The 25420-nt window shown below is 41.1% G+C and overlaps 2 protein-coding genes across 3 annotated transcripts in view; one reads left to right on the forward strand and one right to left on the reverse strand.

Annotated features, from left to right (window-relative positions):
* Nucleotides 1-13322, forward strand: part of plcg1 (phospholipase C, gamma 1) — a 45141-nt gene extending 31819 nt beyond the window's left edge. For both annotated transcript variants that reach the window (XM_026199205.1, XM_026199206.1), the window contains exons 25-33: nucleotides 1987-2150; nucleotides 2854-2950; nucleotides 3654-3878; nucleotides 3955-4103; nucleotides 4581-4695; nucleotides 4784-4945; nucleotides 6585-6673; nucleotides 6756-7006; nucleotides 10865-13322. In XM_026199205.1, the coding sequence (XP_026054990.1) occupies nucleotides 1987-2150; nucleotides 2854-2950; nucleotides 3654-3878; nucleotides 3955-4103; nucleotides 4581-4695; nucleotides 4784-4945; nucleotides 6585-6673; nucleotides 6756-7006; nucleotides 10865-10904 (1292 nt within the window). In that variant the 3' untranslated portion in view covers nucleotides 10905-13322. The remainder of the gene's footprint in view (nucleotides 1-1986; nucleotides 2151-2853; nucleotides 2951-3653; nucleotides 3879-3954; nucleotides 4104-4580; nucleotides 4696-4783; nucleotides 4946-6584; nucleotides 6674-6755; nucleotides 7007-10864) is intronic.
* Nucleotides 13323-13912: 590 nt separating this feature from the next.
* On the reverse strand, nucleotides 13913-25420 carry zhx3b (zinc fingers and homeoboxes 3b). Its single transcript, XM_026199207.1, has 3 exons — nucleotides 25229-25420; nucleotides 14117-17485; nucleotides 13913-14013 (listed from the first exon to the last, which is right to left on the reverse strand). Exons 2-3 carry the CDS (start codon nucleotides 17346-17348, stop codon nucleotides 14003-14005), a joined length of 3243 nt encoding a protein of 1080 aa, XP_026054992.1. The 5' UTR covers nucleotides 17349-17485; nucleotides 25229-25420; the 3' UTR covers nucleotides 13913-14002.

The following is a 25420-nucleotide window of genomic DNA, read 5'->3' on the forward strand; positions in this document are numbered from 1 at the left end:
ACAGACTCACAGACACGCACAGACTCACAGACACGGACTCAGACACGCACAGACACGGACTCAGACACGCACAGACTCTTGGATTCAGTCACGCACAGACTCACAGACACGGACTCAGACACGCACAGACTCACAGACACGGACTCAGACACGCACAGACTCACAGACACGCACAGACTCACAGACACGGACTCAGACACGCACAGACTCACAGACACGGACTCAGACACGCACAGACTCTTGGATTCAGTCACGCACAGACTCACAGACACGGACTCAGACACTCTCAGACTCTCTCGGACACGCTCAGACTCTCTCGGACACGCACAGACTCTCTCGGACTCTCAGACACGCACTGGCACTCTCAGACACGCACAGACACACTCAGACAAGCACAGACTCTCGGACTCAGACAAGCACAGACGCACAGACTCTCGGACTCAGACACGCACAGACTCACAGACACTGACTCAGACACTCTCAGACTCTCAGACACGCACAGACTCACAGACTCACAGACACGGACAGACTCACAGACACGGACTCAGACACGCACAGACACGGACTCAGACACGCACAGACACGGACTCAGACACGCACAGACACGGACTCAGACACGCACAGACTCTTGGATTCAGTCACGCACAGACTCACAGACACGGACTCAGACACGCACAGACTCACAGACACGGACTCAGACACGCACAGACTCTTGGATTCAGTCACGCACAGACTCACAGACACGGACTCAGACACGCACAGACTCACAGACACGGACTCAGACACGCACAGACTCACAGACACGGACTCAGACACGCACAGACTCACAGACACGGACTCAGACACGCACAGACTCACAGACACGGACTCAGACACGCACAGACTCACAGACACGGACTCAGACACGCACAGACTCTTGGATTCAGTCACGCACAGACTCACAGACTCTCGGACTCAGACGCCCACAGACTCACAGACACGGACTCAGACGCCCACAGACTCACAGACACGGACTCAGACACGCACAGACTCTTGGATTCAGTCACGCACAGACTCACAGACTCTCGGACTCAGACGCCCACAGACTCACAGACACTGACTCAGACACGCACATACACGCTCAGACTCTCGGACACGCACAGACTCACAGACACTCAGACTCAGACACGCTCAGACTCAGACATGCACAGACTCACAGACCAAAGACATGCACAGACACACAGACCAAAGACATGCACAGACACACAGACCAAAGACATGCACAGACACACAGACCAAAGACATGCACAGACACACAGACCAAAGACATGCACAGACACACAGACCAAAGACATGCACAGACACACAGACCAAAGACATGCACAGACACACAGACCAAAGACATGCACAGACACACAGACCAAAGACATGCACAGACACACAGACCGAAGACATGCACAGACACACAGACCGAAGACATTCACAGACTCACAAACAGACACAGACTCACACCCAGACAGACGCAGACAGAAACACGCACACACAGACACGCACACACAGACACAAACACACAGACATATGGTTGGTCGGTCTTTCTGTATATCTATTGATCTACCTACCTATCAGATTTAGTGCATTTGGATAAAACTGAAACTAATTTCCTTTTCCATTGAACCCACCAAAACCCCTTAATTTTTCAGTTGTAGCCTTTTCAGTAACCTTTCATATTGAGACATTTTTGGCCATAAATTAAATTAATTCAGTGTGCTGCCATATTTTTCCCCATAATTTAAAATCATGTTTCAGAACAGAAACAAGTGGATTGCAGGAGCTGTATCAGGGATGCCAAGCCTGCGGTTGTACCGCAAAGCTGTGCTACTTTTACTTTTTCTGCAGGTTGTTTTTTAGTCTGCAGGTTAAAGTGATCTTCCCACAGGGGAAGACCATAAAACTAGCTTTTTGTAGCTCATGTTGTCTTATGTTAAATGTATGCTGTCTCTCCTGCAGTGGTCAGGCCAGAAGGGAAGGGCAGCAGACAGTTCGTCTTCTCTCTGGTGCCTGTGGCTTTGCCTCGCACCGGCCCGGTGCTGGACATCGCAGCCAGTTCACAGGAGGAGCTGAAGGACTGGGTGGTGAAGATCCGCGAGGTCACCATGACCTCTGAAGCTAAGGTCAGCTCCCAGACCATATCTCCTCTGCAGTAACACAATAAATCGGACTGTCACCACCTGTTACTAAACCTCTGCTGAGCTTTTCTGGATGATTTCTTATTATTCATTAATACTTTTGAATACTGACCTAAGGTTTGTCAATAATAAAAAAAAAAAGACAGCAGATTATTGCAGAAGTGAAATCATTTAAAATAAAATAGTTATAAAAAATTTACTGTTAAAATTTAAAATGTACTGAAATGTTTTGTTTTTATATTTTGTATAAAATTAAACATTTTACAAAATAAATGTTCCAAATTTGAAGTTGAAAAAAAAAAAAAAAAAAACTGAGGCCCTTGTGCAATTTTGTTTAGGTGCCATACCACAAATAGCCATCGGGGGGTTTTCTGTGGCGAATGTTTAAATTTCTTTCTCAATATTACTTCTATCACAAAACAGACTCGGACCTTTCCAACAATATGTATTTTGTCAAGATTATAAAACGTTTTGATTTTAAAAGACTGTAATACATTTTGTAATGTGACACCATCAATAAGCACAAACCTATGAACAGGTTTATCTTAAATTAATGTGGTGTCATACTTTTTTGTTTTCTGACATAGATCCTTGAAATGACTGATTATTTGTTAAAATATTTTTTTCTGCTTTTGACACACGTACTGTATAACATTTGTTTGACTAATGATTATTTGTTCTCTGTCAGCTTGAGGAGGGTAAAATGATGGAAAGGCGAAAGAAGATTGCTCTAGAGCTGTCAGACCTGGTCATCTACTGCAGACCGGTTCCTTTTGATGAAGACAGTAAGATATCCCATAGTTTTAAAACTCACTGATCCCTCAAACACATTTGATTTCTCCAGCTCCATTCATATCATGCAGAATAATCAATAACTAAAAACATATACTAAAAATGAGAGATGAAACCAGTTTAAAGACTTCAGGACCTTTTCCAATATGTGTCCCTGGAGCACAGAAGCAGTCATCAGTAGCTCTGGGATATTTGTAGCAAAAATACAATGTATGAGTCAAAATTATTCTTTTCTGCCAAAAATCATTAAGATCTTAATTAAAGATCATGCTCCATGAATATCTTTTGTACATTTCCTACTGTAAATATATCAAAACTTATTTTTTGATTTGTAATGTGAATTGCTAAGGACTTCATTTGAACAACTTTAAAGATGATTTTCTCAATATTTAGATTTTTTTTTTGCTCCCTCAGATTCCAGATTTTCTAATAGTTGTATCTCAGACAAATATTGTCCTCCTAATAAACCATACATCAGTGGAAAGCTTATTTACTCCGCTTTCAGATGATAATCTGAATTGTAATAAATTGACCCTTATGACTGGTTTTGTGGTCCCGGGTCACAAATCGGTTGTTCTTGATTGGGAAGAGAGACGGTGTGTGTCTCCAAGAACAGGGTTGGGAAACACTGCTTCAGTATGAAATGCCATGTAGCTCCTCAACACAAATGCTGAAAGCCTCTTCTGTCTCTCACAGAAATCGGGACGGAGCGGGCCTGTTTCCGGGACATGTCCTCGTTTCCCGAGACCAAAGCAGAGAAGTATGTGAACCGCATCAAGGGAAAGAAGTTCCTGCAGTACAACCGTCTGCAGCTCTCGCGCATCTACCCTCGCGGCCAGCGCCTGGACTCGTCCAACTACGACCCGCTGCCCATGTGGCTGTGCGGCAGTCAGCTGGTGGCCCTCAACTTCCAGACCGCAGGTGCGCACGGGGCCACAGCTCTCTCTTCTGCTCTGTCTGCATCCTGGCATTTCACAGTCTGACTGTTTGTCTGCAGATAAGCCGATGCAGATGAACCAGGCGCTCTTCATGCTGAACGGCAGGAGCGGTTACGTGCTGCAGCCGTCCATCATGAGAGACGACAGCTTCGACCCGTTTGACCGGCTCTCTCTGAGAGCAGTGGAGCCCATCACGCTCTGCATCGAGGTACACACACGCTGCACTACAGCAGACTACAGCCCCAGCGTCTCACACCGAGCACCAGGACAGTCACAGACAAACACTGCTTTAACATTACCATTGATCGCCTAAATCACACCTGCACGCTAGGAGGAGCCGACCAGCAATGCATATGGCTTTTACATCATCCACTGCTCAAGAAGCATATGCTGAAGTCATAGTTAAATAGTAAATAGTGAGAATTGTAAAACGTTATGTTTCCCTTTGTCTTTCTGAGCCCATTGGCAGATATTTGTTCTTGTTTTGGTCTTAAATTCACTTTGATGACTTCTTTTGTCATTTTAATTCCTAAAAAATCACTAAAGATTCTAACGACTGAACATTCTAAAAAGATTCTGCAGTGTGTTTTAGCAGCCAGAAGCCAAACACACAAAGACATGCGCAGTGTTTGGTCCGTGCTTCTGTTCGCCCGAAAGGAAACTGAACCTTGGTGTGTGTTTGAAGGTTTTGGGAGCGCGCCACCTGCCCAAACACGGTCGAGGTATCGTTTGCCCCCTCATCGAGATCGAAGTTTGTGGAGCAGAATATGACAACGCCAAGCAGAGGACGGACTCTGAAGGTGAGGTGCAAATGCAAATCTTTTACAACAACAGCACATTGTAGGGGGTATGTGGGATCACTAAAAGAGTTCCCTGTTCCACTCTCAGCGGACAACGGTCTGAAGCCCACCTGGCCCAGGAAACCCTTCCGATTCACCGTGTGCAATCCCTCCTTTGCCTTCCTGCGCTTCGTGGTCTATGAAATCGACATGTTCAACGACCAGAACTTTCTCGCTCAGGCAACGTTCCCCATCAACTGCCTCAAAACAGGTACGGCTCGCAAAGAATGACCACTTTTGTGCTCTAAAATAAATTGGGCTGTCCAGTCCTGCTCCTGGAGGGCCACTGTCCTGTATATTAAATAGATGTGGACAGTAGTATTTTTACTCTGCTTTAATAGTACTTTTCACGTGTTTTTCTTTAGAAACCTTTACTTCACAACATTCTAAAGTATAATGTATTTTTAACTGCACTGTTTCATATTTAATTAGTGCCATCCAAAATAAGTTTTTTGTTTACATAATGTGTGTACTGTATTTATTTATAATGTGTGTGTAATTGTGTGTGTGTGTGTGTGTGTGTGTGTGTATATATATATATATATATATATATATATATATATATATATATATATATATACTGTAAATACATGCACATACAATGTATTTTGAAAATATTTCAATAATGTGTATATTAATAAATATACACATTATACACATAATGTGTAAACAAAAACTTATTTGGGATACGATTTATCGCGATTTAAACGTGTGACAGCACTACATTTAAAATAAATCTATTACTCTTTTACTCAAGTAAAAGTATTTCAACGATTTAATTGAGTATAAGAAAGTACTACATTTTTTAATGTTCTTGCATATTAAAGGTAAAACAAACAAAATCTTTTATTTATGAAAGGTAGTGCACTAAAAAGTATGACATTATGCTTTTGAATGTAGTGAAGTAAAGTTTTCCAAAGAAAAACAGTCTGATAAACAACAGACAGTATTTACTTGAGTACAGTAAAAAATACTTCTCTATTGTCCACCTCTGGACAATCATCTGGTTTAGCTGCTTTTGCCTAATCATGAATGGAATTTAATTTTGATTTATTGTGCAGCCTTATTGCAGAGTTGTGGTGCGTTTTAAGTCCGGTTCGATAGATCGTATTTATGAGTTGAACCCACATGAATTCCACCGTAAAGTAATTTTACGAGTGGAAAAAACAACAAAGACTATTATATATAGATATACAGCGTCTGTATTGATGGTAAATTTGTTAAATTAATAATAATAATAATAATAATAATAATAATAATAATAAAAATTGTCATGTACAATAAAACTAAATATGTTAGATATACAAAATATGATATTATTATACAGTTAACATTGAATATATGAAGAGTTCATTTGTTAAAAACTGAATTTATAAACAATTTTCAGTAATTGTTGTTTTCATTGTGCATTGCAATTAATCTCAATCACACTGCAGCTGGGTTATTTTGATTAGATAAATCACGTTAGGGTTAGGCTGACCAACACAATAAAAACACAACATCATAAAAAAACCTACTTAAAAATAAAAGTTGTTTTTGCAAAATGAACTACATATAATGAATCTGTTTACATCACTTTCATAAAAATTTGATTTTCAAAAAATCCCGATATACAATCACGATATTCATAATTTTTTATATGTACAGTTAAAAAAACCAAAAAACTTTGAATCTTGCGTAGAAAAGTTAAATTGTCATAATTATGACTTTTCAACTCGTAAATACGAACTTCCCAGGAGGACTTGAGCGCACCATTTATGTGTAGTCCTAATAAAACACACCTGAGCTAGTTATTCAAGGTCTTTAGGATGAGGGGAAGTAAAAGCAATGTCCCTAATGTCCATCTGTAGGCTACCGGTCTGTCCCGCTGAAGAACAGCTACAGTGAGGATCTGGAGCTGGCGTCTCTGCTGGTGCACATGGACATCGTCAGAGGAAGGGTGGGCGTCACAGCATGTGCAAACACACTTTATTCATGGCCTGATGGGCTGGATCATAATGGCCACCTGGTTTCTTCTGCAGCATGAGAACGGCGAGATGCTGAGTCCGTTCTCGGCGGCGGGGGCGATGGCCATAGCAATGCAGGTGGGCCGTGAGCGGATGGGGGACACCAGCTCCGTCTCCTCCGTGTCCTCCATGTCCCCCCTGCCCTCGTCCCCGGGCCAGGCGCTGGGATACCGCGGGCGCGAGGGCTCGATCGAGGCCCGCTACCAGTCTCCGCTGGAGGACTTCAGAGTGCCACAGGAGGCGCTGTTGGACCACGAGAGCAGGAGGTACGCTTAGACCAAAGATGCTCAGTTATCAAATCATAAGGTGCTTTAGGGCTGGGAATATCGAGCTTGCACGATACATCGATATATTTATGTTATGAAGCAATACGATATACAGTAGTTTGATAGGAGCGCATCTGACAATATAGTGGAGGACACAGTCTGAGCTGCTGCATAATACATTTTTGCTTCATATTAAGGCCTTTAAAAACTGGTAAGAGATAGTAGCCTATAGTTTGAGTCTAGAGCGCCGCTCACAGAGACGCTACTCGCACACTGAGCTGTTTTCCTTAATGCACTTTTAGCATTTAACATTTAGCACCTTTACTTCAATTAACTCCGTGAAAAAGCAGCACAACAAATGCTGAAATATTTGTAGTTGGACAATAACAGTGATGTATGTAGAATTTCAAATGTTTATTCAAAATATTAAATATCGAGATATATAGCGTATACCGCAAATCAGCCAGATTCTGTTTTTATTTTTGCTCATATCGCCCAGCCCTAATGCATGTTGTTGTCTTTTATTTAACCGAAGTTTCGACAGAGCTTTTTATTTGTATTGTGGCGTACATCCGAGTGTAATAGACTATTGAATAAGAGAAAGATGTAGGGGTGTGACTTTGTTTAATGCATCAGTTTGTTAATTGGATTTTGAGATCGCAAGCTTGCAGCACTGGAGTTTAAAGTGCCCCCATTATGGGTTATGAAGGTTCATATTTTAGTTTAAGGAGTCCCCAACAACAGGTTGGCATGCATGCAAGGTCAAAAACACTTATTGTGTTATATGCATTTATTTTTACCTTATTTGCTCAAGGCCTCCCAAAGGATTCGCTCAGTGATTCCCCAAACCCCTCTTTGCGTGATGCTAATCTGCAGTGATTGGTCTGATTAGATCATGCCTGTGCTGCAGCTTGTGGCAGTGCTGCTTTGTGTACAGTGTTACCAGGGAAACTGCTATTTTTACTGCTCCAAAAGCACCACTTAGTGTTAAAGAATGAATTTGCATTTTCATTCAGACCAATGACAAAAAAAAGCCCAACAAGTGGGTGGGAAATATGCTAATGTTTCGTGTTGAGATCTACATGAAACAGCTTGGGATTCGTTTTAAAAACTACTATTTTAAATGATTCTTAGTCGACTCTTTCTTTTGAGAGACAGTCACTTTATGCACGGTGCACTTTCAGATTTAAACCTTAGGATGTTTTCATTCACATAGAGCTGTTATACATGCATGCATGCATGAAAGAGCACTTTGGCATACGTCACTAGAGAGAAGACTTTCATTTCTCTGAAAGACCCAGTTAACATTTTGATTAAATATTTTGCTTAACTCTTATTACAAAGCAAACACTCCTCTTCAATCCATGGATGTTTCCCTCAGTTAATGTACTCTGTCTCACAGTGTGAAGTGTCGGTCATAGCAAATCAACACGCTGTTGCTGGTTTGAATAATTAAGTGAAGTGTCTTCTCATAGGATAAGAACACGCAGACTCATTAATAATTTAATAGACACTGACGCGTCATCATGTACTAGACTGTGGGCTAGTTTTGTTCAGTGCTGATTTGAGTGGTTACACTTCCTGTAAAGCATCGGTTCATTTTTAACTGGAAATGTGCACACTGCTTTTCAGATGTATATTAGATGTCTGTTTCTTAATAACTTTTCAGAGGTTATTCCTTTCAGTGGCTCTTGTGAACTGCCAAAAAACAGACAGCACATTACATGTCCCACTGGAGACCGTAATATATTGGATCAGTGTTACACAACAATTAAGGATGCACATCACTCTGTCCCACGGGCAGCGTTGGGGCTCTCTGATCACTGTTTGGTTCATCTTATACCAACCTATGGGTAGGGGGCTGAAATGTTTAGTCAACGTTATCAACAACATTGACAAAAAAAAAATTTATGACAAATATTTTTGTTGTTGTTAGATCTCATATGACCTAATGTAAGAGCCTGCAATAATGTGGTGCTGTAGAGCAAGACTATAATTCAGTCTTCCTGATGCAAATCAAGAGAAGACGGCGCTTCAATTCAAACACAGCCCAACCTGAAATTGCTGAGCAGCATTTGGGTGAATATGTAAATATATGCTGTGCACTTTCCTCTCAATAACGAAAAACACGACAAAAACTGAAAGCGGTGTGAAAGCAGCAGTTATGCATCTGATTACAGCGATGTGAATGTCTGAATGAGCTCTGTGATTTTGGTACTCCAGTCACATCCTTACATAACGTTAGTATGCAATAGATCAGTGCTTCTTAACTGGTTTGGCCATGAGACCCACATTTTCCCATGGTCTGTGTGTGTGTGTGTGTGTGTGTGTGTGTGTGTGTGTGTGTGTGTGTGTGTGTGTGTGTGTGTCAACAGATTTTGTAAAGTAATGTACCCCTTTTCCTAAAATACACGTAAATTGTAAGAATATGACTAATACCCAGGAATAGACATCCTATAAGGCAAGGCCCAAACTAGTTTGTACAATTAAGTTGGTATGAGCCACCACTGTTATTTAATAGTACAAATTAACACAAAGTGAAAATAACAGTTATGGAAACAACAGTTATCATGGTGAATACACAAAACTAACAGGAAATGTTAATGAAATGTAGAAACTGCTCCTGAATAGAATGAACATCGTGCATTCATAAAAACAAAAACAAATGACTTTAGTGTTACTTTTTCTCATCTGGCCTGGGCTTGATGTTTGTTTTAATATAAAAAGTTCCATTGTTGTCTAACGTAAAAGCCCTTTCACACCAAAAGTGAATATGCCTCAGGCTGAAGGAAATGTAAATTCACGTCGTATAGTAAAGGGTCCAGCTCAAGCTGCGCTGCTGTTATGGATTGCATCAATAATACAAGAATAAATAAAATGGAATAAAAAAAAGGATGATATTTAAAATTATTGCAGATTTTCATCATATTTTGAGTTTGCTTTTCACCGTTTTTATTTATTTTGAGGAATACTGAATGAGTTTTTGTGTCGGTGAGATGAGTAAATGCATTTTAACGTTTAGTCTAATGCTTCAGTAGCATCATGTTCACACAGCGCACACAATGCCTCTGCACTCACTCCTGATTTCTCTCGACGTGAGAGCTGTCAGTCAATACTTAAGAAACTAAGTACCTGACATTGCCATTACTGTTTGACATTTAATGCTGATGAATCTGAAATCAGTGTTACGACTAGAGATGTAACGGTATGAAAATCTCTTATGATTATAGTGACCAGTAATATCACGGTATTGTTAAAATGTGCTGGGAATTTTCAAAAAGTGCCAACACAAATCATTTCACCTAGTTTTATATTTAAAATCAGCAAATAAAATGACTTGCTCTCTGACAGCAGGTGGCGCTCATGGAGCAGCAGGATCACAGCGGTTCAGCAGTGCGAATAAAACACTGCTTTATTAGGTATTACATGGAGCGAAGATGAAAACAAACTGGCACATTCATATAATTAATTCATTCATATATCAATTTGTATAATTACCTTAGCACTCTTTTAAAACCTCCCAACTTTCCGCCATTTTTCACACAAAACGAAATAACTTTTTGTGCTGCGTTCAAGTCAGACTGTTACTGAAAACAGTGCTTTATGCTGGACCGTATTTGTTTATCCTCAGCTGTCCAGGGTTTAATGATACTTAAAATATGAAAAAGTAATCCCAACCGTGGTTAATTTTAGCGTGATTTATTGTCAAACTGGTAATCGTTACATATGTGGCTGGTATAATTCAGCAAGTTAAAGATGGTCTCTTCCTATCTGAGTGGCTGCTTCTCATCTCACATCTAACGCTGATGATCAGAAGTCAGGCTCAATTATGTGTGTGATGTGTCTTTTCTCTCGCAGGCTCCGCAGGGCTCGCGTCAGCGCCGACAACAGAGCGTAACCCGATCGGCTGAGCGTGCGATGGACAGACGGAGCGGACGCAAGGCCAGCGACAAGGGTCCCACAGAGCTGATGATGTCAAGGACCGCCGTGAAACCCGCTTCTGTGGAAATCGTCATCGCCAGCGCTTTCGGACAGATCTCCCCCTCTCTGCGACTCTCTCCCACTCCAGTCCGCGCGGGGCATGAACGAACTGCGGCTCACGGACAGAAACAAACAATTATCTGCTTAGCTACAATCTGAACCTGCGGCGGACGGGACGGGGGTGTTCTGGTGCAGCGCGAGACCAATGTGGGCTGTATCATTCATCACTTTGAAACCGGTTCCAGGTTAACATTTATGGAGTAATAATACTTTTTCTTTACTCTATCTTTCTGGCTTATATATATATATATATACATACGTTAAATATATAAATGTGCGTGCGCGCTCCATTTTGCTGTCGGATAGAAAAGCGTTGCAGCTGATCTGCTCTCAAAGAGCCTCTCACTCCATTTATTTCATATTGATTTATTTTTATTATTTAAACATCGGTTTGATAATGTTATTGTTTTTATCAAGAGTTTGTTTGAACATGAGGGCTTGGCCTTTTAAAATTGTGTTTCTCTCATTCTTGCGCGTTCTCTTTCCTCTGTCCGAGTGGATGGACTAAACCGTAAGACACGTCCCAGGATGCTCTTGAGGTTTGTGTTTTGTTTTCTTAGACAGGAAGGTGAGTATGGGAGGTCTTATTGAAGCAGGCGCTGTCTGAGCGTCAGGAAGATATTCTTCTACATTTAACAACCTTTATTTTTTTTATTAAGTTAGGATGTTATTAAGTGACCAGAGAGCAATATCACTCTCCTTGTTTTGTTTTGCCAGTCTGCACGGGTGGACTTTAATTCACAAACAGCTCAGGTGGGGTTTTCAGGCTACGGGAGCATCAGAGACGTTGTGTATTTAGTTTACAGGACTTACAGACCATCTCTTTTCAGAACACAATTTCTGTGATTTATCATACACAGTTTCTCCATATTTTAGCAATTGAGAAGTCTAGTTCCTGGGAGGACACTTTATGTATGATTTAGTAGCGTTAACCATGATGTCTGTTTAAAGAAAGCCAAAGGTAGACTGTGCAGGTGGTTTATACAAAAAAAATTGGGACCAAAATAACTGTCTCAGTTTATTTGGATAGTAGAACACCCTGAACGTCAAAATAATTATGAAAATATTATGGATACGTTGTATTTCTTTCTTCTTCTGTGGACAGGAGTAAGGGCATTTTGGTCAGTCTTTTAGATGTATACCTTGTGCCAAGCTGTCATTTGGTTTTGTGTTATGCCATAGTATTGCCGTAATACAGACGGTCACTGATTGATAAACAGGCTAAGACTGCTAAATCTCATATTCACAGCTGATGTACAGTAAAACAAGGCCATATTTATTATAGCTCTGATAAATTTCATGCAGTTCTCCCGTTTAGCCAGTAGAGGTTGAGTTGTTACTGAACTGCACATATAAACGTGCCATTTAGATCTGGGAATCATTTAGTGTCTAACAGCCATATGAGAGAAGCCATTGCTGTTACATTTGTTTTTCCATCGCTGATGCTTTACCTTGCTCTCCGTTTGACCATGGGGTCCAGGTGTGTTTTTATGGAGCAGGGTGACCATGGAGGACTTGTTTGCCGTTTTCCCCCTCTTTATTTGCCTTGTGGCTGCTCATGTTATGGCAGTATTGTCACCGTATTTATTTGGTTCTGTGCATGACAGCTCAGAGTCTGAAAGATGCTCAAGAATTTACTCCTCAATTTCCCCAGACTGGGCATATACAGAAATGCTAACTAACTTGAAAATGGTAAACAAAGGGCATTTTTACATGGAGGGATGTGTGCAATTCAAGCAACCAGTTTGCACCTTTGGATGCATGCATAAATTCTGTAGTTCCTCTCTTTTTCTAGTATATACCAAATTGCATTATGAAATCTATAAATACTACAGAAAGACATGGGGACCATAATCACTTCCTGAGCTTTGAGAGGAAAAGACGAGGCCAAAGTCCTTCAGAGGGAACTTGCTCAGTTTCCCTTACATTTATTCCTAATTAGCCAACATTCCCTCAAATTTGTTCTCAGTGTTATTCCCTTTCCTTGTACTTCTGTAGCCCTTCTCCAGTCTGTTAATTAGTTTCTGCTGTTTTCTTGCATCATCTTTCATGTGCCTTGGTGTATGTATACATCAACGAAAGATTCCCTGTTGGACATATATATGCCATTTTCTATGCTTTGTTGCATCAGCGTTTTGTTAATGTTCTTATTTACAAAACCAAGCCTTTTCTGTAATGTGCCTATGCTATATTGGAGAAAGTATATGTTTTAATTTTGCTTTTCATATGTAACATAATCAAGCCTGAGAATAAAGTACTTATTCAACAATGAAAACGTGATGGACTTTTTTTTATATTAAATTTATTCTGCAAATAATATTTGTAAAAATCATACAAGCCTAAGCGTTCACACTGGTGAATCTGTTTTTACACAAATCATGATTCTTTTACTTTCCATGACATTTGAGGGGGAATAAAGTGCTGTGGTATTGATGCTCACCTACAGCATACAACTCGACCTCTCTGAGGTGCAATTATGTCAGTCATATTTAAAGAAATACAAAAGGGCTCAATGAGAGCTGTGCAGTTTGCGCTTTGAACCACCATAAGTCCCCTAAAAATGGTAATTCCTCCCCAGAAGAAAAATACACATCCAAGAAAATCTTCTCCACGGACTTCAACTGGGGTTTATCACTTCACAAAGACAAGGTCTGTTTTCCCCTCTATCCTATCCAAATAGAAAAAATAGCTGGCTGTAGAAGGGGTGCATCCTGACCGTTTATAATCCAGAACCATGTCTTGAACAGTGGGACACTTGGAGAAAAAGGCAATATTCATTGGGGGAACAGTTTTTTTTGTATGTTTGTTTTTGCAGATATGTTATTTAGTGCTCCTGTTAAAAGTATTATCTGTCGTTTGTTTAAAAAAAAAAAAAGCCTTCAATTAAAGGCCACGTGCGCTGTAACCCCATGGTCTGATATCGCTTCACATTCATTCATACATCCACTCTCCTCTTCAGTCAGACTCTGCGAAAAGAAGCAAGTATTAAACACAAAAACAATCTAAAGAATAATGCTATCTTCAAATAAGATATAAAGTAAATGGCTGAAAAGGCTGAACATTAATCACCCTGTTTAGTATTTGTTGATATCTCAACTATTGACTTCGTGGTTTGATCCTTAGAGATTAGGCTGCTTCCTGACTGCTCCACCTTTACATCTTCATGGTCTGGATGTTGGGACGCTGGAGCAGCTTCAGTTGGGCTTGCAGATGATGGTTCAGTCGTCACACCTCCTGTGCTCTCAGAGTTCCTTTCCACCAATAAAATTGGTGTCTTATTTACAAACCACCGCCGGATTGTTTCCTCACCTAACCCACTTGATTTGACAATCTCATCCAACTTGGTCTCATCTAGTTTACCATGCTTGTCTAGGTGCTCCTTTAGGATGCTAATGTTGGCTTTCTGGAAGTCTTCCTCATCTACCATGGTCTGGTAACTCTCAAGCCACTTGAGCTGACCGTTCTTCAGGACATAGCGGCAATCTCCAAACCAGCGTACTACCTCTGGTCGCGGTAAGCCCGTTTTAGTTATCAGCTCATTGTACTGGGGACTACTGGGCCAGTGGGTGCGTGCAAAGACTTGCTTCAGCAGATGGAGCTGTTCCGGCGTCTTCTTTCCTCGGTATGGGGAGGTCTGAGGAACAGCTGTCTGAGAGACAGATTGTGCCACCTTGGTAGCCTCATTCAGTTGACTGCCCTCTGGCTCACCTTTTCCATTAGATTCAGTAACTTTCAGCATTTTGAGATTGATTTTGATAGGATTAACTTTCGGCTCAGTACCACTTTCATCCTTCTGTTTATCCTCTAAGTCTTCTTGTGTTTCCTGGCAGGACTCTTCAGCTACAAGGGTCTCCTCACTGCAGTTTTTTTCCTTGTTTATTCGATGCTCCTCTGCTTCTCCCACCAGATCATCTTCCCTTTCTGCCCTCTCAGCTTCTTCTTTCTTCTTCTCTGCTGCTACCCTCCTCCGTCGCTCAGAAAACCAACCGTGGATCTCACGGCGAGTCATCTTTGTTTCTGCTCTTAACCGGTCAACTTCTTCACTAGATGGATCTGGGTCCTGTGCAAAGCTGGCCTCCAAAGCACGGACCTGATGGGGCTCTCGCTCTTTGTACCGTATGGCCGTGAAATCTGGCGACGGGGGTCGTGGAGGACGCCGTGTTGGAGTTGGTGGGGATGATGTCTGTGAGGGGCTGAGAGGTGACTGCTGGGGGGTTTTGGGCCTCTCTGGGGTTGTACTGTTTTCGGACAGGTCTACAGCAAGAGTATCCAGTTGGGAAATGCCACCACTAGCTGTAACAGTCTGACCTCCACCACTTGACCTTGAACCCTTCAGATTCCGGAAGTGGTAGCGGCGGTCGCTGAACCATTTCCGCACTTCACGTACAGACAGACCAGTTAGGCTTATAAGTCGGTCTACTTCCTCTTGATTAGGAAACTGGCTAACAAGGAAGCTCTCCTTTAAGGCTGCCAGCTGTTCCTGGGACTTTTTAGTTTTGTTAAAGCTGGGGTCCAGGAAGTTGGTGGTGGAGAATATATGAGAGTTCATAGAGATAGGAGAGTCTGACTTACTTGGTTCGGCGGTATCTGTTGTAGTTGTAGATGCAGAGGTCGTGGCTGGAGTGGTACTGGCAGCTGAAACAATATCCTTGTTGTTGCTTTTAGCCTCAGAATTGCCTGTACCCTCACCTTTCACAATGTTACCGTTGCTTTGAATGCAAGTGGCATTAGTACCCGGTTTATTGACCTTAACTTTGCTGTTGCTATTTGACTTAGCAGTGCTGCTGCTACCAATACTGATTACGCTAGCCTGGCTACATAAGCTGCTAGTACTGCTAATACTGCTTGAACTGCTGCTAGCATTGCTGCTGCTACTACTGCAATTTCCACTACTGCTGCTACCAACAGTGCCTAAAACCATGCTGGTTCCTTTATCAGCTACCAGGGCTGCGGCGGGTCTGGCCTGCATCATCGGCTTTGCAGCAGCCTGAGGTTTAGGTGTAACTGCTAATGCAACAGGGGCACTGCTGACCTGAATTCCATTAGCCATCATCGGCTGGGTGACAATCACCCCTCCTTGGCCAACCAGGCTACCTTGTAAGATATGAGGGATGCCGGTTGTGCCCAGTACTGTGATAGTTGGCTGAGTAGTGGTGTGCCTCTGCTGTTGGCTGTTTGATGGTGCTGCCTGTATGATTGTATTGAACATTTTTCTGCGGGCATCTTCTATTTCCTCTGGTGACCAGCTGATTCCTTGTTTCAGCCTCTGTGCTGTGAACCAGATCTTGATCTGCTCCTCGGGATACTTGGTGACTACAGTAAGGTAGCAAAGCTCAGCCTTGGTTGGATAAGGGAACTTGCTAAAGGATGTCTTTAAGAAACTGCTATTGTCCATGGATGCATTGTAAGTAGGAATGCTGCTCAGGGGGACCATTACTTTTGGAAGAGTCTTAGTACGTGATGATGAGGATGCCAAAGAGGAGTGGGATGAGGAGACCGTGATTGGAGCAGATTGTTGATTGAGACTTCTGTTCTGCACGACGGATATGACTTGTGTAACAGCTGTCTTCAGCATGGGCAAAGCCCCAGAGCCATTAACGATCTGTATGGCCGACGGCAGGGTGACTTTGCTGGCTGCTCCATTGTGTACAATAGTGGGTACATGAGTGACAGTAACTGCAGGGGTGTCATTTTTCTCCACCACTTTGGTAATAACGGGGGGAGGGTCATCCGTTGCAGGGTGGGAAACTACAATCCTTTTGGGTTCGGATTTACCCTTCAGCATTTTCATGATTGGTGTCTTGGTGATGGAGATCTCATATTCTTTAGAGCTAGTGCTTTCACAAGGTTCCACACAAAGACTCTGCTCTACTATGATTCTATTGTCCTTCTTTTTGAGCTGAAGTGTGGTGGTTATTGTACTAGGATGGACACGGGCATTGTGCAGTGCTAAGCCCTCAAATTTTGCTGCATTAATCCCGCAATCCACGCAAAGAAAACAAGGGTCAATGCGGAAATCTGGGTGCCCGCTGTAGACATGATCAAGGAAAAGATTTAGGTCCTGGGTCTCAAAGTTACATGGCCTACAAGTGTAAATACCGCCATCTTTATAGGTATCACCTGCTTCTTGCCCAGAGGACTCATCCAAACTTTGACTGCTTTTTCCACTCGCTTCCTCTGTAACCGAAAAGTCAATGTCCTTGGTTGAAGGGGACAGTCTGTCCAGCTCAAAGTCATCCTGCAGATGTATGGCTTTTACAGGAATCATGCACGGAACGGTGGACTTCCTTTTGCTAGCCATGGTCCTGTCTACGTAGTCTTCAGTGAGAGTCCTGATTAATGATGATTATCCAATCTTATTGAACATCAACTGAGAACTTTTTGATGGACATTATCATCAGTATTTAATGTCCTTAATGGTTTCAGACGTCAGAGTGTCTGTAAAGAAAAAAAAACAACAGATTTTAAGAACCACAGGAATCAAGATCAATTTAGTTACTACACTAAAATAACAAAAACTACCTATTGACGTTCTATCATTAAACGTCTTTTCACTTACAATACAAAAGAGAAGAGCTGCTTTTATGTCGGTCTCTGAGTGAGCTACTTTCAAAGAGGCTTTTAAAGCCTCTCATTCTGTTTAAGGAGCACCCCATGCCCTCTCAGAAAGAGTGTAACTTTTGTTGTTTTAAGTGAATGGCATACGATCAATCAAGCCTGATGGATTTTCAAACCACAAATGTGAGAAAACATGCACACATCCAAATGTTCAACAGTGTATTCACTAAACAACACGGGGAAAAGCACTGGAGTTAATTTCTGATTCAAATAACTGACTGCCATGGCCTACCAGAAATATAGGTCACTTTCAATTCACTTATCTTAGACTGCAGCAGGCAAACATACACAGGAACAGGGCAGGACAATTTCTTAGTTGCAAGTTAACCCTTCAAACGAAAGGGATTGGGGGCCACAAAAGGCAAAACATATGACAAGAAAGGACCACAATGATGACAACAAGAACACATTTCCGATAATAAAATACCATATTGACCACATTAACCAAGCTGAAAAGAGCAATACAGCTTTCTCCAATTCTACCATGTCACAGAGGGACACAGGAAAGGTTTGGTCTGATAACATGGGTCTAGTTAGTCCCTGCTGGTGGATGCTATAATTACAACATCAGGATCCTAAAGTATTATTCACCGGATGGCCATTAAAGAGTAATCATATATTCTGACTACATCGGAATTTTGCAAGCCATAAAGACCTATTTGGAGTAGACAACACAGATACATTACTTATGGTAGCAGAAATGCACATAACCAGGTCGAGAAAGATGGGTAAAACCAACGGAATAAAATAAAAAATTTACTCTTGTACCTTTGGATGTCAGAATCCATTTCTACTAAATATTGTAGAAACTTACATTTTCTGTAAAAGTTGCTTTGCAATGATTTATATGGTAAAAAAGTGCTATACAAAAATAAACTTGAACTGAATCAGAAAACAAATCATTTGTATAGAATATGGTCATCAAATACGCCATTTGAAACTAAACACACAAAAAACAGACAGATTATGGATAAAACCTGCTATGATTACTCTACTTTTAAAGCATACATTTGATTTACACAATAGGTCTACATAATATTCACATATACTGTTCTTAGAGGACATACTGTATGAGCCCTAAAGTTACAGTATGAAATACTATTTAAACCTATAACATTTGACAACATTTACCTACCTGTATCTATTTTATCTCACAGTTCTGACTTTTTTTCCCCTAGCAAAAACAAGTTTAAATATCCTAGTTCGGACTTTAAAACTCAATTTAACTCAAGAGTGAGTTTGTAAATTGAGGAAAAAAGCCAGGGCCCGGTGTCCCGATAACGCTCACTCTTAGCGTGCTAAGAAGACCTCGAAAGATATATCTTACTAAAGTTGTTTATGTTCCTAAGTGTGTTCCCCGAAGCGTCCCTTAGGAAGCTCTTAGCACGCTGACTCTTACGTCCGACGTTACAAGAGCGCTGTCCAAAGTGAGGGTGCTGAATTAGTTGGCATCGATTGCTCAGGAATCGTTTTTCCACTTCACATGAAGGTGCAGTACAGCGTTAAGAAAGACAACACGCTCTATGCAAATGAAACATTCCTCAAATTAATACAGTAACATTTATTTTAACAGTTTAAGTTATTAGTAGAATATAGACTATAAATTTAATTATCAAATGGTCAGTAATATGTTCACACGATATGTTGTGACAGTTAGACGAACAGGGTATCCCTCGCTAATCATCCACCCTCCTTATCCCATTGTGCCGCTTGTGCCGCTTCTTGACATGGGTTTAACGACTTATAAAAATTATATAATACACTTTTATATTAATGGTAAGGTATCCCTTTCGCGATATGTACGCCTGATCAATCACTGATGAATTAGCGATAGTGATGTGTGTGCGATCCACCAGGATTCCCGGCATGGCGAAGCAGGGCGTTGGTGACAGTGTGGACGCACTTCCACACCGAGGTCTTGCTTAGACCGTAGCCCTCTCCCACGACCTCAATGAAGCTCTCTGTAGCAAAAAAAAACTTAGCGCTGGGCTTCAGGCCTTAAAGCAAAATTCCGCCACGTTAGCCTGGCAAGCGCAGGTCTGAGAAGGTCCAGCGGCTCCATAATGAGTTGTCTTGGCAGGCGATTTTTTTTTATATATATAGCCACGTCAGGCAAAATGTCAGAAGGGCTTAAGTTTTGCCGAATAAAAAAAATTGACATTGACTAAACGGCTCCACGTCCAGCTCCGTCTTTGATTCGATACAAGGACACGTTGGATCGCTGGTATGGTCGCTTACTGGACACAACCATGATTACCCATTTACAGATCTTAGCCATTTAGAGCCAAATTGTTTGCCAGATTTTAATTATCAAAATATTGATTGCCAATTCGCTTTAACTACATTACGAAAAAGCCTAGGCTAATTACCACCATATTAGTTCTGATACCACATAAAGTCAACTTCATAAATAGGCCTGTATCCATTGCGAACATAATTTACCATTATACCATAGTTTGACTTGTACTTTGCTGTGCTGATTTCTAAAGACTGCTGTACAGTAGCGTCTTGAGCTCAAACAACGCTAATAGAGAGCTTACGGATGGTCCGGACCAACCTTACGAAAGTGTGACTTACAGAAGATATACTTAGCGTGCAAATGTGTCGGGAATCGTGCCATAAGGTTAAGAGAGAGGTTAAGGAATAGGTTAAGAACTACTTAGCGATAAGAACGTTTTGGGGAACCGGGCCCAGAATTGTGAGATACAAACTCATTATTCTATTCAGAGGGGAAAAGGGGGAGTGACGAGTTGATTTTTCTTATCAGAATTGTGAGAGATAATCTAACACTTCTAAGAGATTAATTGCGAGAATAAAGTCAGAAATGTGAAATATATACTCAAATTTACTTTATACAAAAAAATATATATTTTATTCCAAGGCTTTAATAGACTGTAGACATAGTAATTTTTACCACCATATGCTCCGCCCACAGAAAAACATCATCACTATTTTGCAAAAACTATATATAAATCACTTTTACTTTATGCACGAAACGATTAATCGCCTTCTGGTAATTTACTCAATGCATGCTAGGTGGCGCCAACCAGCAATGCATTTTTCCTCCTCAGCCCATGTATCAATATAAACTTTAAACCATCCTCAAGTGCTTGTGATCTAAAAATGGATCTCGATTCTATAATATAGGCAGACATGCACTCATTATGTTATAATGGACTGAAAGCTACCTGCTTGTCATTTGTCAAACATCCTTTGTTATAATAATACCATGAGCTGCTTTAAACATATAGGCCTACAGAAATATATTGTATGAATATAAATCTAGACACAAACGAAAACAACATCTCGAAATCCATATTCTTTGTATGCTGGTTGAAAGTGTTTTATGCTCGTTCTCAATACAGTCTTCTGAGCTTTTAGCGCCACCATGTTAACCTTTTGGACGGCCCGTGTTTTCACTTTGAGAAACTAAAAAGATTTGTCCGACTGATTAAAAAATAAACGTATTTTTGGTCAGTGGATGTTTGCGGTCTATGTGGAAGCATCCATAGGAATCTGCAGATTTTATTCCAGTGCAAAATTTCGTCCGATGTTCGCGCTCAATGTGGAAAGGATTTACACTGCCATGATATCCTCTTTTTCCCAAAAAATGGAAATGCCCATCATTGCAGCTTGCAGTTTGGCTCAGCAAAAGGGGGCATGGCCCTGCCAACGCTCCTGGGTCACATAACCAACACAAAAGGTTTTGGTGGTAGGCGGGTCTGACATCATCACACTGAGGACGAGAAGACGAGTGGGGGTTGGGTCCTTAAGTTTGGTCCGAGGTGCGAGCATGTGTGTGTGCACATGTGTTGGGGGCCATTAACGGTCACAGGAAGCAGTGAGGTGTTTCAGCAAGGATTTTTTTGCCTTGATACCAATTCCCCACCCATCCCTACCCCCCTCACACACACCCTCTTCCAACAACCAGAGCCGTTACCCCCCACATCTCCTCCTTCTCCTCCTCCTCCTCCTCGTCTCTGGAATGTTCCACCATGAGCTGTTTAGCGAGTGGTCAACCGCCTGCATCGAGCGTTAAGATATGAACTGTCTCCCAGTCTGTTCGTATAAAAATGATCAAACGCTTTAAATATACAATGTTAGAAAATGTTTCAGATTGGGGCGGACCACATGTAAAAGTTACAAATTTGTAATTTAAAATCATGCATTGATGAACCACTATATTGACAAGCCAAAAAATAGTCCTGTCCTGGATCCCTTGTTTGGCAATACTTGAGTGAGTGTTCACCATATCAAAACTTGAGCTCTATACAGTCGGACACACTGACAAAATTATTATTGTCTTGTTTTCAAGTATAAATATCTACACATTCTGGAATCAAAATGCATTTACAATGACTCAAGATTTTAAGAAAATAATAAATATATATATATATATATATAGAGAGAGAGAGAGAGAGAGAGAGAGAGAGAGAGAAACAAGCTCATAACAAGCAAAAATATCTGCCAATAGCGTAAGAAAAATAATCTTAATTGAATGGCTACACAAGATTATTTTTCTTGCACCATTGGCATATTTTTGCTTGTTTTGAGCAACAACTAACAATATTTAGATTTTTCGTTTTTTAGAAAACAAGACATAATATCTGGAGTCATTTTACTTCTCAAATAAATGCATCCTGATTCAGTCAATTTTAGATATTTAAACTAGAAAACAATACAAATATACTAAGAAAGAAAATCATTTTTTGCAGTGTAGACACCGTCCTCACTTTGGACTAACAGGACATCTTTGTCTCTCTGGAGAACATGTAAATAAATGATGACACAATAGTGCCTAAACTGATCAATTCTGAACCACGTGGTGTTTTATAAGAACACGACCAGTAAACACGATAAACATGGCTACGGTGCAGTTGGAGTTAGACTCTATTGTCTATCCGTGACGTTTGCTTTGGTGAAAACTCGTCCCCTTCCCTTCCCTGGCTCTCCCTCATCATCCCTCATCAGCCCAGTCTGCAGGGAAACGACGAGTCGCGTCAGCACCACTGGTGTGTAACCCCCACCCACACACACACTCTGTTTCACGTACACACACTGAATTAACACACTGAAGCACTCATTGGCTCAGTGGTCACCCGGGTCCATGGCCTGTCCTGGTTTGTTTTCCCAGACGCTGTGAGTGGTGAGAGCAGTCCCTGATCCTGTTCCACTGTGTTTGATTGGTGCAGCTCTTCAACATGGCGTCCCTTCATTCCCTCGTCAAAGCCACCAATGCATGTGGGTGCCAAAAGGTGTTTCTTGGTAGTAACGTTAACATGCATTTAGGGCTGGGCAATGTATAATTAATGATAATCTAAACTGCTGTTATACCTTCAGTCATTTGGAATTTGAATTATCTAGACTTTTGAGATTTTTTTTAAGCAATTTTACTTGTATTTTTTCTGAAGACAAGTTTGTTCAAGATGTATTTGTTTATGTAGTGCATGCATCTTTTCTGCAAAGATATTTAATAAGTGATTTGTTTAACATTTACATCATGTGCGCTGCACTTGGAATAACATTTTCAGACACACTTTATGTTAAGGTCCAATTCTTGACTTTTGCCTTAAACTCCTAATGTGCTTTTTATTAATAGTTAGTGCAGTAGTTGTTAAGTTTAGTGTTGGGCAGAGTTAGGGTTGTAGACTATGCTCATGAAAGAACATATGCTTTATAAATACTAGAATATGATAATAACAGGCATGCTAATAATCAACTAGTTAATAGTGAGGATTGGTCCCTATATTAAAGTGTTACAAAATTTTCTTTAACAAGAGGGTTAATAGAGAAAAACTTACTTGAATCGTGTTGTAGGTACATTTTGAAGTTGACTAGTTAAAAATCAAGAATCGGTCAAACATTCTAAAAATATCAGATTTACATTTTTTTTTGCCATATCACCCAGCCCTACATGCATTATTTTAAATTGGTCCAATTAAGGTTAGGTTTTTTATATATATCAGGTTGTTTTATGCATTGCTTTTTTGATATACTGCTTGGTTATTACTGAAAATGCAACTTCAACTGTGCAAATACAGCATAAGTTTCTACACAGAGTGGCACAGATTCAATGTCACCAGCGCCTAAGGTGTTAAGGCTCAGTTAAAAATGGACGAGTGAGGGGGGAAAACATGGCGGCACACCACACGCTCTGCTGTCCAACCTAAAATGGCTGACATCACAGTCTCCAAACCAGCGAGAGAGAGCAGTGCCAGCTCCAGCTGACCAGAGCCGCTTGAACACACAGCCCTGGTCACGCTCGGGACCGAGACAAGGGAACGGCGGGGATAGATTTACAATAATCCCACCTGGAGGAGGGAAAGTAAAGAAAACCAGGAGGACACCCTAACAGAGCCATTAACTGGGTTTGTTCCCATCTTGATTTAGTTTTCGCTAGAGTTTTATTTCTTTCTGCAGTCGTAAGAAAATCATAATAACACTCCAAGAAAACAAATCAGAGGTTAAACCCAATCAAATGTTTTGATGTGACTCGTTGTCAACACTCAGAGCTGTTTTGAAGGTGAAGGATGTAAGTGTGTTTGAGATGTAAAAGAGCATGGTTTCGTTGACTGTGAGCTTTAACTGAGGAGGTTTCCTCGAGTCAAACACCACGGCCTGCATGTTCACCTCAGACAGGCCGTGGTCTATGGATGGTCATTCATGAATCTTTTACACTATAAGTCAAAGGAGAGATCCTGATAGTAGAAGCCAAAGATCGGGGCGGCCAATGGGGGAAAACATTAACAACACTACATATGGGGAAACTAAAAGTTAGTTTTATTGGTCAACCTGGGCTGAGTTGATCGTATAATAATTGGGAAACGCAGGCCTGGCTGATGCTGTGATCTCAAACTGACCACATATTCACTAATGGGTATAATGCATCTGAATAATAGCAAACTAATGGCAGATTTAAATAAACACTGGTAAAATTTTAAATAAACAGTACATTACATCCAAACTGATTTATCATTAACAACAGATTTTCAACATCTGACACGCGGGGAAACTAAAGAGTTAGGTTTATCGGCCGATCTGACCAATGCTATGATCTCAGTGACCACATATATGCTGATATAAGGGTCAATCACTAAAAAAATAGAATAGAGAACAGATGCACCCACTGCCAGCAATTATGAACTGTGATTATTAATACAAACTAGTGATCACTGACTGGATGGACAGTCTGGAAACATGCATAACTTAATAACCAACCCAGTGATCTACAATACAAATGAAGTTCAAGATGAAAGTGTTGAAAGCAGATTGTCTGAAGGTGTCACTGATCTCTGCACTAGTAACTCACATACATGTTGTGCGAGTCTGATCACACGTAATCGAGACAAACTTTCATTTCTATGAATACTGGTGTTATGAAATATGATCAGGTATTTAAAAACCACAAACTACATCTCCACCCGTTTCCTGCCGCCACTGCACACACACTCCCTCACTCAGAGAGCAGAAGTCAGGCACTTTTAACGTGAGAGGGCAGTTCATCTGCTGTAACGAAGGATTGTGACCTCGATGTGTAACAATAAAACACAAACACAAACTCACCCGCCAACTCCCGCGCCGCTTCAGCCGCCACACACTCAATAACAAACACGACTCAAGTCAGCTAGTGCTGGAGGATACAGGGATGAGCGCAACACAAAGGCCCCTCATTATTGTTTATGTGCAGTCGAGTGAGTTTGTGTGTGTGTGTGTTAAACACAGACTGAAAGAAACTCACGCTGCGTCACAAGCAGC

Source organism: Carassius auratus, chromosome 23 (genome assembly GCF_003368295.1).
Source record: "Carassius auratus strain Wakin chromosome 23, ASM336829v1, whole genome shotgun sequence".
NCBI classification, from domain to species: Eukaryota; Metazoa; Chordata; class Actinopteri; order Cypriniformes; family Cyprinidae; genus Carassius; species Carassius auratus.